At 45.4% G+C, this 13,095-nt stretch overlaps 1 protein-coding gene across 1 annotated transcript in view; it reads right to left on the reverse strand.

The window, feature by feature from the left end:
* SH3RF2 (SH3 domain containing ring finger 2) overlaps positions 1-12,706 on the reverse strand; it is a 120,738-nt gene extending 108,032 nt beyond the window's left edge. The window contains exon 1 of the mRNA XM_012806904.2: positions 12,329-12,706. Coding sequence (XP_012662358.1) covers positions 12,329-12,706 — 378 coding nt within the window. The remainder of the gene's footprint in view (positions 1-12,328) is intronic.
* Between the last annotated feature and the right edge of the window lie 389 nt (positions 12,707-13,095).

The following is a 13,095-nucleotide window of genomic DNA, read 5'->3' on the forward strand; positions in this document are numbered from 1 at the left end:
TCAAAAAAAAAAAAAAAAAAAAAGCAGGATCCTGCACCCTGGATCCCTTTTGTAATCTCCCCAGAGGAAGAGAACCCTTGCTATAATCTTTCCCATTCTTCTCCCCCTTGATTAATCAATCTACTTGGATTTCCCTCATCCATGGGAATTTACCACATCAAGAAGAAATCTGGGATCTGAAAGATTAGCTCTCTTGCTTCTCCAGAGAGCTGGGAACGGAAGTTTTTCTTCTACCTCTTCGTTTCTTTGCCATTTCCTGTTTATTTACCAGAAGTCCCAGATGAGACTTCTTGCCACCTCGCCTTTCTCATATCAAGGCAGTTCATTAATATCAGAGACGAACACCTTTCGTGAACACAGACTTGCAGAGTCTACTCCTGCTCTGTGCCCTGTGATTCTGTTACATTCATTGCCTTGGCAACCAATTAAAATACTTTAATGTGTACAGTGATATTATTCCTAATTCTGCAAAAACCAGGGCAACCTGCTCAGAAGGCTTCAACATGCCAGTCAGTTGGGTTCTCCTTGCCATCTGGCTCCATTCTGGTTTGGCTTCTTTTTTCACCTCCCAGTTACCTCTGAATCCCCTGCAAGCACCTGCCTGCCGTTCCTAACACGCACCTGGCCTTAGTCAAGAAACGCCCTCACCAACAAGACAGGGGCCGGAAGGGATCCTGAGGACTAAATGGCTGGTATGGTTCCGTTCCTTTAGCCTCAGGGGAAGAGATGAGGAGCTCCTTAGCCATGAGGCTGGTTAATCTAACTGCAATTTCTTGCAATATGGCGAATAGTATGCATTCAATAATTAGAGAATGCTGATTGCATTTTGGCCACCATGCTAGGTATAGAGGAGGACATGGCCCGTCCTTACCCATGGAGCTGGTAGTCTACTAGCAAAAAGACATTAGCAGACAGCGTTGTGCAGTCTGATCCGTGCTGTGGAGGCTGGCGGGCAGCACTGGGGACTCAGGAAAGCTGTGGAGACATCTAAGCCCAACCCAAGTTTGGGACCGAAGGCTGACTGCCTGGAGGAACAAAGGCCACACTGAGACTCGGGGACGGGCTGCAGTCTCATGACTGGGGGGGCAGTTTCATTCTTCTCTAATACTGGCAGCTTGGACTGGGATGCCCTTGGCTGGGTGCTCTGCTTTAGACGCCCCAGGATTATTTGCCTTATTTCTCTTCTCTCTAGGCTAAAGTTTTCCTATTAGCCTTTCAGGAAAGGAGAACAGTGAATGATCCAAGTTCTCTGGGCTCTGCTGTTGGCCTTCCGTGCTGTGCTTTTAAATGGTGCCTGACAGACACATATTTTGTGTCAGTCCCACCTCCTGGTGAACATGCCTCCCAGTGTGTTTCGAGGTTTGCATGTCTCCGTGTCATGCTGTGACCTAATGCCTGGGTGATTAGGAATCAGATCATCTGCATTTTAAAAGAGTACAACCTCGGTAACTTTCCTGAACAGTTCCACGGATAGACAGATGCTAAATTTTGATCTGTAATGATATTCTAACTTATTAACAGTTAAAGTACAAACCGCGTATGTGCAGAGAAACCAGCAGTCCCCATCTCAGTGGGTAGTATGTAGAGTTGGGTGAGATTCCGTAGGTGCAAGTGTGCCACCCAGTAAGTGACACATAGTAAATCTACTCTGTCAGTAGAGTCCTCTATCTCTGCTCTCTCAACACGTATGAACACGTTCGTTTTGAGATTTATTAGCTGCACCACAGTTGTTTGTTTACATGGCTGTCTCTCCCAAAAGACCATAAGCTCTTTGAGGACAAGGATCATGGCTCCTTGGCTTTAGTTCTCCACTGCAGCTCAGGCAAAAGGTCTTACCCAGACAAGGCATCTTGTACATATCTCTTGAATAAATGAGACCCGAGAAATACTAATAATAAGAGTGCCTGACATTTACTGTCATTGAGCTTACTCTGCGTCCAGCCCTGTGGGGGCTTAATGTGAATTATTTTGATTTATCCTCCAAATGATGCCTTGACCATTATTATCCCACATCTACGGTGCAGGGAAATAGCAGGCCAGCTGTGCTGAGTGTGATAAATTGTTAAAGATAAACCTACCCGGATGAGTACAAGCAGATAGTTAATTTTACTAAGAACTTATTTGGCGCCAGACCCTGTGCTAAGCCCCCTATAGATGTGATCTCACACCTGTAGACCCTAGGAGGTGAGACTTGCTCTTCCCGTTGCATAGGAAGAATGCCCAGAGTCACTAGGTAGCTTGCCCAGCAGCACACAGCTGGCGCGTGAGGATGGGGAGCCTCTGTTCTGAATCACATTATCCTGTTTACTCATCTCACTGAACATCTCAGCTCAGAAGCTGCAGAATATTAGAACATGTATCTTTATAGTGATGCTAAAATATGTATTTCTCTTATTCAGAAAGACATTTAGAAATATTTGTCTATGTTCCAGGACCTAGGGGGAGGAAGGAACGGGGAGTTAGTGTTGAATAGGTGCAGCATTTCAGCGTGGGGTGTTGGAAAAGTTCTGGAGAGGGATGGTGACGATGGTGGCATAACACTGTGACTGTACAACTGGACACATAGGAAAGGCTAAAATTGTAGATCTTATGCTAAGATGTGTATATTTTATCACAATAAAAAATGACAAAATTGAAGCTTTGGGGGGGCGGTGCCTGTGGCTCAAAGGAGTAGGGCATTGGCCCCATATGCTGGAGGTGGCGGGTTCAAACCCAGCCCTGGCCAAAAACTACAAAGAAAAAAAAATTAAGGCTTTGGCAGCACAAGTAGAGTATGAGGCCTGGGGCCACACAGTAACCTGAAATGCTGTCTTCCCTTCGTGTTGGAGGTCAGGTCAGTTTAGCTCATAAACACAGCAGCAAATTGTTCCTTTCCGTCACTGGTATCCCTGTGACTAAGTGTCAATTAACTGAGGATAAAGTGTTTTTCCCAAGAGCAAAGGCGTACGTGGAACGCAGCATGTGATGTAGGAGTGTGGCCACATAGAGAGTGGCCTGTACTATCTTCTTAGGGGCAGCAGTTCACACACTAAGTGAATTTGAACCTGGCCCACTATGTTTTCCTGAGTGATATTTGTCACCAAAAGGTATTACTAAGGTGACTTACATCAAATGTATTTCAGTCACCACCTGACCTTCCCCTAACGTTGTGAGCTGCTGCTCACTCTCCGTAGAGCTCTGTAATGGCTCGATTCACACAGGGTTCACTTCTGCATCATGAGGAGTGATTTTGTGGTTCCACAAAGTCTACTACAGACATGAGTGTGTTTATTTACTTACTCTTCCAGCCAAGAAAACATTTCAGACTTCCTAATACGGGCCAGGGTGTAGGCTGGGAGCTTCAGGCATAGTACTGAGCTTTGAGTTTCCTGTTTTCTTTGTACCTGGGGAAAAGACTGGAGGAATGACAGAGATCTGAGAGGAACTCAGCTACTCTGGGAGTCCTGGGGTCTGAGCCCCAGACCATACCTGGTGTGAGCTTTCAGGACAGAGCCTGGCATACAGCAGGAGCTTAGGGACAACTTGTTGAGTGTTCAGGCTTCTGGGCTGGGATCTGGCACAGTGTACCCTGGGGGCTGACCCAGACCCAGGCTGTAGGGAGCTGCTCATGGTGAATGGGACTGGCCTTTGCTCACCGTGTTCTAGCACTTGCTTTGGGCACTCTGGCTGGTGCTCAGATGTGCGAGGGCTCTTGGGTAACCTGAACATTTGGAAAGGGATGGCTCTCCAGGGACATAGAGGCTGCTCCCCAGTTACTTGGGAAGCTCTCCTACCCACCTGGAGTAGCGATATCTTGCTTGGCTGCTCTGAATCCATCAAGTTGCTGTAGGTATAGCCAGTAGGCCACGTGAGGGCATGCAACCAGCTTGGCACAATGGCCACTGCAGAGACTTTCTCACAGACAACACTTGGCATGTGCCTTCCTGGTGGTGTCTAGTGACCTGACCTAAAGGCAGGTATCTGGTCACTGTCTCTTCTCCGTCTGTCTCCTTCTCCCTCTCTTCCAGCTTCCATTCTAATTCAAGAGATCCCTATCCTGTCCTGTCTTTCCCAGACCAGATGCCCAGAGCAGACCCCACCTGTTCATCCCTGGTCCACATCCTTCCTGAACCTTAAAACTCCTATTTTTTTCTAGACAGTTTATTTTTATGGATCAAGCTTCATTTCCCTCAAAATGACCCACCTTACCACCTGACATTCTCATAAGCCATCATTTCTTGAGTCTAAGCCTTCTTTGTCTTAATCAATTTATTAGGTTATAATTTACATTCAAAAATGTACCCACTTCAAGCATCTACTTTGACGGAATTTTAATAAACCTACGTACTATCATATCAAGCATTTCCATTGTACAAGAATCCCTATTTTTACAGTTTTGTCTTCTCTAGAATTTTATATAAATGGAATAAGACAATATGTACTCTTTAGTAAGACACTATTTTTTCACATCTTAACATTTCTAAAATTGGACGTATCCTACAGTGAGCATCTAACATGCTCTTTTTTCCCTTCAGAGCTATACGTGAATAGACGATACATATTATAAAGAATAATATCTTAAAATCAGTATCAATGCCCCTGATTTTAATACGTAAATACACATGTCTATCCATACATGTGTGTTTGAATACATGTTGACTGGTGTGCCCCCTCATCTAGGTCGGTTTTTGCATTGGGAAGGTGAGAATCTTTGCTGTGTAAGTCACCATAGTGTCTATACTAGAAACGGGTAGGAACTAAATACCGCAGAGGGTGGTGATAGTGAATTTCAAACAGTTTTCTAAAAATATCTTCTGCATTGTGACTGAGCCTATTAAGTCTGAGACAGTATTTCCCAAATTTTGTTCCGTAGACAATTAATATTACTAACAAGCTAATAAAAGGGAAAAGGGGGATTGCCAACATCATAGAAATTTAGAAAACATTTCTTATTAAAATCTCCCACGTAGAGAGTCACAATTCATTTGCATGCCTGAAGTTCCAAAAAGTCCTGTAGCAAAGAACGAATGTTTAACTTTTTTTTTTTTGGAGACGGGCTAGGTTGTCATGGGGTCAGCCTAGCTCTCAGCTGCCTCAAATTCCTGAGTTTAAGTGATCCTCCTGCCTCAGCCTCCCAAGTAGCTGGGAGTACAGGTGTTTGCCATAATGCCCAGCTAATTTTTCTATTTTTAGAAGACAGGGGTCTCACTCCTGCTCAGGCTGGTGTCAAATTCCTAAGCTCAAGTAATCCTCCCACCTTGGCCTCCCAGAATGCTAGGGTTATAGGTGTGAACCACCCAGCCTGGCCTCTATAGCTTTGTTTTAATCTCAGGTTGGTTTGACTCTGGTGCTTTGCACAACATCCATTAAGAGCTTATAGAACACACCATGTAAAAGGGTAGTCTGAGGTATAGGCATCAATAAAAAGAATGGGAGGGAAAGGGGGAGCCAAATGTGGTGGTGCATGCCGTAATCCGGCCACTCGAGAGGCTGAGGTAGGAGGATCACTTGAACCCTGGAGTTCAAGACTGTAGTGCATGATGATGATGCTTGTGAATGGCCACTGCACTCCAGTCTGGGGAACACCCAAAGATCCTGTCTCTAAAAAAAGTAAGTAAAATAAAAGAGACAGGGCAATGAAACTGAGTAAAGTTGTCCACGATGAGAAACTATTATCTGAAATGCAGGGGACCAGAAGAGTTTCTGATTTCAGACTTTTTTGGATTTTGGAATATTTGCAGAATACATACCAATTAAGCACCTCAACTTTGAAAATCCAAAATCTGAAATTTAAAATGCTCCAATGAGAATTTCTTTTGACCATCCTGTCAGTGCTCAGAAAGTTTCAGATTGTGGAGCCTCTCGGATTTCAGATTTGCGGATTAGGAATCCTCAGCCTGTCTGTGAACTGGTCCCAGCTAAGCCCAAAGAGATGTAGCGATGCCTGAAATGGGCCAGGTAAGCTGTTCAAGAGGCCAGGGCTGAACATGCGCTCGCCTTCTCTCCAAAATCTCTTTACAGTATGAAGGGAGGGGGGATGGCACTCTTTTCTAAGAAGAAATGAAAGCAACACAAAAATATGTGTTAGCTAATTCCTTAGGTAACACGTCCCCAGTGCACATGGTGGATAATTGAGGTTGAGTAAGAAGAACCCCGTGCCCCACCCATCTGCCTCAGAGCTCAGGCCATGTGTGGGAATGAGCTGTCATGTTTGTCCACTGTTTGTCCAGACATATTTAACTGATAAGAAAACTGACGTGGGTAATAGAATGGCAGGCTGAAATAGGGACAGGCTCCCCTACAGTCATGACCTTAATCATTTAAATGAGGGCAAAGTCTTTCTCAGAAGTAACACTGACCCAATATACATAGAGACGGAGAGAAAGCAGAGTGAACCTGGTGGAAATCAGGAAGAGACTAAAGGAAATGTGTAAGAGCTCACTTTCCTTTTTTAATGTATTATTTTAAAAAATTACTATAGATGAAATTGACTATTTTTCTCATGATGTGTGTTTCTGTGAATTAGAATGCATATATTCATTTAATTTATACCATGATCAGGATACAGGACAATCCCCCCACTCCATGAAAACGCTCATGCTGCCCCTGTATTATCACCCCTCCCCCAACCTCTAGTCCAGTGATTTTCAACCTCGTATCTCACGACACACTTGAACTTAGTAGTAACAATGCAGCAGCACACTTAAATTATGTTGATCCAAAAGAGAAGAGTAAACTCCATCCAGGTAAATGTAAAAGATATAAAGTCTCCATCTTTTTTTAAAAGGCTGAATAATATTCCATGGTATACACATACCACAGTTTGTTGATCCATTCATGGGTTGATGGGCACTTAGGTTGTTTCCATGACTTGGCAATTATGAACTGAGCCACAATAAACATTGAAATACATTCTTCTTAGTAAAGTATCACAAGAATGGAAAAAATATTCAATGTACTCTATACTAATATGAAATCAATATATAAATTATATGCTCATAAGAATAAAACACTAATATAGTCCAGTTCAGGGGTAGAGGGAAGCAGGAGGGGGGAGACATTTGGCAGAAGGAGGGGGGGCATGAGGGGGGATCTCACCTAATGTGCACATTGTGAGGGTGTGTAACACACCCCCTGGGTGAGGGGCTCATCTATGAATGAAACTTTACCCTGGAAGTGAGAACAATGTAAGCTAAAAATTGTGCCCTCGTATTAATCGGAAAAAATAAAAATACTCAAAAAAAGAGTACATAAAAAAGGAGACTATACTTTATGCTTTGAACTTCTTTTGTTTTTTTCTTTTCTTTTCTTTTTTTTGAACTTCTTTTTAAAACAATTTAATTAATGATCTTTGAACATTTTCACAGCACACCTAAAATCCTCTCACTGCATGCCACAGCATATAGGTTGAAAATCACTGAACTAGCCCCCAGCAACTACTAATCTGATTTCTTTCTCTAGTTTTGTCTCTTTTTTTTTTTTTGCAGTTTTTGGCCGGGACTGGGTTTGAACCCACCACCTCTGATATATAGGGCCGGCACCTTATTCCTTTGAGCCACAGGCATGAACTTTTGTCTTTTGTCTTTTTCAAGAACTCCCATTCCTTTTGCAATCCCCTTTGCTTGATTTTTTAATGGGCACCTCTGCATCTCTGTGTGTGTGTGAAGAACTCCAGTGCCAACCCACCTTTCCCTCTATTGTTATACTCTTTTGTTATTTCTGTTGCTAACATTTATTGGCAGCCATTATGTACCAGGCTCTTTATACATATTATTTAGTTTTAATCTCACAATAGCCCTATGATATATGTACACCATTATTCTCTCCATTATACACATTTGGAAACTGAGGATCAGAGAGGTTAAGTGACTTACCTAAGGCTTCACAGCTCAAACCCAACTCCTTTTGACCACGCATCAGTAAGCAATAAAAGGCAGGAGATGGTAACTAGGAAGAAGTCACACCAAGAGAGGCCGGGGGCTGTGACAACTTGGGGCCATGTGGTTTTAAAAAATGTTTGCAAACATGTGTGAAGCTGGAGAACCATCTGGGACTCCTGACTTATCAACCTCAGCCCCTACCTTTCTGCCTTCCTCCATCTGCCACATATGGTCCTGCTGTCCCAGGTAGCACTTCCCTGCTGTTTTCAGGTGCCTGAGATGATTTTAATCCCCTTTACAAATTTAGCAAAACCACTGTCTGTATCACAGTTCTGTCTCAGCACACATCTGAGACCCAGGAAAGGGGCTGCACTTCCTTCTGGATTCTACCCAACTTCAATTCCCTGATGTGCTTTCCGACCTCATTTTTCTCCCTCAGTGCTTGCAAACCAGCTAAAAAGTTTCTAGGACAAAGCCACCTGGTCTATGTGCTGACGGTGGCAGGTGTGTTCCCGCTGATAAGGGGCAAGTAAGACCGAAATGTGTGCAATCTGCACGATACTTAACAATGTAGGGACAAAGTCCAGCCTTGCAAAACCCAGGGTGGTGACATTCATTCTGGGGAGTAGAGTGCAAAGCAGGAGAAAAGGAAAAATAGAAAAGTTAACGCAAAATCGATGATGCTGGGAAATGGACAAGGTTCTTGCCCTATGTGTGCATTTCCTTGCTATTTGGAGAAGTGAAGTTGTCTCCTAGAGTCAACTCATAGCTCTTTAAGGGTCCTGGGAGTGAGCTGCACAGCCAGCACATGCTGGGAAGAATCGCATGTCTGAATCACAGCCACGGTTCATTTGGAGGGGAGTAAAACAGCCAGAAATGAAGGTACCAAGGACCTGGGTGGCACATGATTAACAAGGGAGTGAAAGGGGGGGGGCATGCCATTTAGAGTAGAAAGTGTTAAGTCACTTCAATAACAATCACAGCTAACACTTATTGAACACTTAATACGTTCCAGTCTCTGTGCTGAGAGTTAAGTGACATGAATCATCCTGTGTGTTTCTCACGGCCACCTTCTGAGGGAGGCGCTGCTCTCATCTCCAATTTATAGATCAGGAACTTTACGTACCCAAAGTACACAACTGTTGAGGGGCAGAATCAGGATTTGAATTTTGATATTTCTCTAACCTAAGGCAGCAAATGTCTAACTTCTCTGCTTTACTCCATCCTAATTCAGAGATATCATTGAAGTTAGGCAGATCAGCTATTCAGGCACTCAGAACCCTTTAGAAGGCTTGCAGAATTGCTTTGGTTTCACTATATTATAAGAAGGAATGAGAACTAGTGGGCTTTGCATGACCAGGGGCCTGCCAGGATTCTGGTGATCTTGCCTGTTGGTTTGAAATAATTGCATGCTGTGGAAACCTACAGTCGTTTCTCAAGTTTTCTTTTTACACAATCGGCTTGGGAGGGTTTTAGACATGTTGGCACAATGGGCTATTTTTTCTCTGTATTGGGGTGGCACCATGAGGTGTGACGATTGGTTCCACCCTAGCATACTGGCTGGCACAAGATGCATCAGGCTTCTTTAAGCTAACAAAAGATCTCGATGAGCTCGTTTTTTAAGATGAACCTAGGTGAGCAGAGTAGACTTTGGAAAAGCTCCTAGAGAGGAAGTTAAGTGAACTCTTTCAGAAGGCCGGGTTATCAGCGAGTCCTCTGAAAGAGGTATTTTACAAAATGGTACCCTGTGACAACAGGTTATTTATGCCCTCTTAGGAAAGTACTTTATACTTAGTATTATCCTGGCCTGAACTCAGCACAGCATCGAGTTCAATAATAATACCTATTCCACTCTCCTGCAAGGGTTGTAACTCCAGCATGTCTCATGCATGGCAGGGCACAATAAACAGTCAATAATAATGTTCACGTAATAACGATCTTCCAAATGTCTTTCATCTAAAGCTCTCAAAGTGCTTGACAAACACTAATTAGTTAAGCCTCACAAGGGCTCTCTGTTTTTACAATACATCTTCCCATTTTACAGAATTTTAAATTGAGACCCAACAAACTTAAGTGGCTTGCTCAAAGTCATACAGCAAGTTTAAATTAATGATAATGAAGCTGCTTTGCATTTACATAGCAGATCTTTTCAACAGTGATACTAGTATGTTGCAATGATTACGTTCACACTATCCTGGAAGAAAGTGGGTAGTAAGTATTATTTCAAGTATTTCATTTGATTGTCTAAACTGAAGCAGAGAGGGAGGACTGAGTGAGGGTGAAGTTGTCTCCTCTGACTCTCAGAACAGCGTGTGGCATCCAGACAATCCCCAATTCTCTTAACCAAAGAGTGCTTGGTCACTTCCACGCTTACAGAAAATATACCTATATTCGGGGGAGTAGAGACAGGTTGGAGATGTCAGCTGTATCTGTATCCAGCAATAGGTCTGAGAGGAACCACTGTAAGAGGAATCACTCAGGAAATGAGGGAAACTGGGGTCGGGGGTGAGGTAGTGGCTGCCAGCCCTGCTCTCTCACAGAGCACCCAGGTCTTTCCTGAAATCAGGAGCCCTTAAAGGCTCTGGGTTTCAGCCTCCTTGTAGGACTCGGTCCAGTGTAGCTCAGAGGACGGGTACAGGCACATCACTGACAGCACACTCGGCTGTAACATGTCTCTGTGAAAGAGTTCCAGGGGCACCCAGCATCCTGGTGACTGTCTCTGACCTATAACTAACTCCCATCCCAATTCCTTGTGGTAGAAGGACCCTGGGACTCCTCTGTGGTTCAAAAACTTCGCAGCTGTGGATGCTTTTGTTGGACCCTGGGACTTCTCTGTGGTTCAAAAACTTCGCAGCTGTGGATGCTTTTGTTGCTACCTTTTCTTAGCAACACAGCCACATGGAAAAAGATGAAGACCTGCACAAAAACGTTTGACGCTGACAAGGGACTTGCCTCCTCCCAGGCCCCCAGCATTTCCTTAGTGAGTGATGATACTCTGCAAGTAGGGGAGGGAGAGGCGGGAGTGGAGGGTGGAGGGCTTCTTAGGAATTCAAGGTGGGTCTGCTGACCCAGAGATAGAGCCCTCTTCTCTGTAAACAAGGCATGTTTGAGAAAAATGTCCTTCCCCACCCCCACCCAGCCAGCGTTTCCAGGCCTGTGGAATTCTGATTGATGACTAGACCAGGGCTTATGGAAAGACTAGGAGGGGAGGCCCAAGCCCTCTTCTGGAATGTGTTCACACACACAAGCATGGTGGCAATGAAGAGTCTGCAGGGACGCAATGTCAGTGTCCTGCTTCTTCCCGCTCTCATTTTCAAATGTTTACACATATATCCCTACCACATGGGGGGCTGAAAGGTGCCCCGAACTCAGGAAGGGCTGAGCTCTTGGAAAAATTTCAAAAAGTTGTCCCAAAGGCATATCACAAGTCTCTTCTGAGTGGGGCAGGAGTCTGTGCAAGACCCTCCTACACACTCTTCAGAGCAAGGAGCTGTGGGTCCTGCGACCTGTGTTAAAACCTGCCTTAGGTAAGACGTCAAAGAATGCAGCTTGGCTTTGCTAAGTATGCCAGTGACCCAAGCCACAGCTTTCTGTGTCCACTTTGGCACACTGACTGCAGGGGTGACAGTGCAAATAATTATGCTGGACTCACACATGTGCCCTCACACAGCCTCCTGCCACGGGGCTCTCTGCCACATCAGATAAAGTCCTGGGGTGTACCTGCAGGGCTGGACTGGGGGATTCCAGTTCTCCAGACAGGAAGAGCATTACTGGGTGATCTGGGCAGTTCACCTGGGTCTGTTTGGTTTTCTGTTTGCAGCCTGAGCTGTGCATGTGTTTTATTCATTTTGCAAAGTGAGACCTATCTCTGGTGCCCCTCTACTTATCTGCTGTGCTTCACAGCCCAGCCTTTGCTATCAATCAGTCCGCCCACAAGGACGCTTCCCTCTGGCACTATCTTGGGCCTCAAGTTAACTTGATAGCTTTGAATAGATTATGAATGGGCATTGTCATAAAAGCGCTTTATGACTAGGGGTGGGAAGATGGATTTGGGTAAAATTCATGCGAAACCTGACATTTGGAAGCTTCTCAGAGCTCTCACCAGCAGCAAGCGTTTGGATTTGTTTTCTCCCCCCCTCCCCCCTTCACGCATTTCCCACACGCTGGCTTGTCCTCAGAACAGTAGAAGTGGAAGACCAAAAATACAATCTAAAAGGCTTTCCTCGTGCTCTTACCTTCTGGACAAGAAGGAGAGCCTGAGGAAGTTGGACTAGTTCAAAGGCGAATTCTTAGATGAATTAGATAGGCTTAGGATTCCCCATGTTTCAGTGACATGATCGCTGCCTACGGAAACTTATCACTGGGGAATACGGCGCGCTCCGAAACTAGAAGAAAACAATCCCTAGCTCCCAGGACACGCAAATCCAACCTCCAAGTGACATGATATTAACAAGGAAGATCTTTCTTACCCCGTCTGTGTGGATTCGGATGTTGGGGACCAGCCGGAAAGAGCTGGCCTGCAGACCTCTGGGGTTGGCCCTGCCTTTCCTGCCGTCCGGCAAGGTCAGCACGCCGGGCCTGCGGAAGGAACCCCCTCTCCCGGGGCTCTTGCCCGCGCGCACACCGTCCAGAAGTCGCACGAGCAGCAGGTTGGCCGGCAGCGACTCGATGCTGCAGAACACCAGGGTCCTGCATTCCGGGCACCTCAGCTCCTTGTGGGCCTTGAAAACCTTCTGCAGGCAGGGTTTGCAGAAGGTATGCTGGCAGGGGAGGACTTTGGCTGTGACATCGAGCTTTTCCAAGCACACAGGGCACTCCAGAAAATCAAGTAATGTCAAATCATCCATTTTACTTCAAAACTCCAGTCCCGACCTGGAGGAGCAGGGTCCACATCGCAGGGTCAGCTGAGCCAAGGGAGTAGAGCCGATCTCTTGAGAGCTCCAGAATTCTGCTGGCTTGAAGGAGAGAGGAAAGGAAGGAGGGAAAATGTGACTGCTCCGCGAGGTATATCCCACCTACATCGAGGCGGTGTCTCATCAGGCAGTTTGCAAGTACTTTGTTCCGGCACCCAAGTTTCAAATGACTCATTCTGATTCAGTGCTAGCAGGTATAAGACTCAGCCGTGCCTGTGCAGGGATCAGAGGGAGCGTTCCACCGGCTGCCTGCTCACTGCCTGGGCGGAAGGGAGAGCAGGGACACAAACCCAGCCAGTGGAGGTGGCCACACTCTCATCTCC

This window comes from Otolemur garnettii, unplaced genomic scaffold (genome assembly GCF_000181295.1).
Source record: "Otolemur garnettii isolate 467f Iridium unplaced genomic scaffold, OtoGar3 scaffold00003, whole genome shotgun sequence".
NCBI classification, from domain to species: Eukaryota; Metazoa; Chordata; class Mammalia; order Primates; family Galagidae; genus Otolemur; species Otolemur garnettii.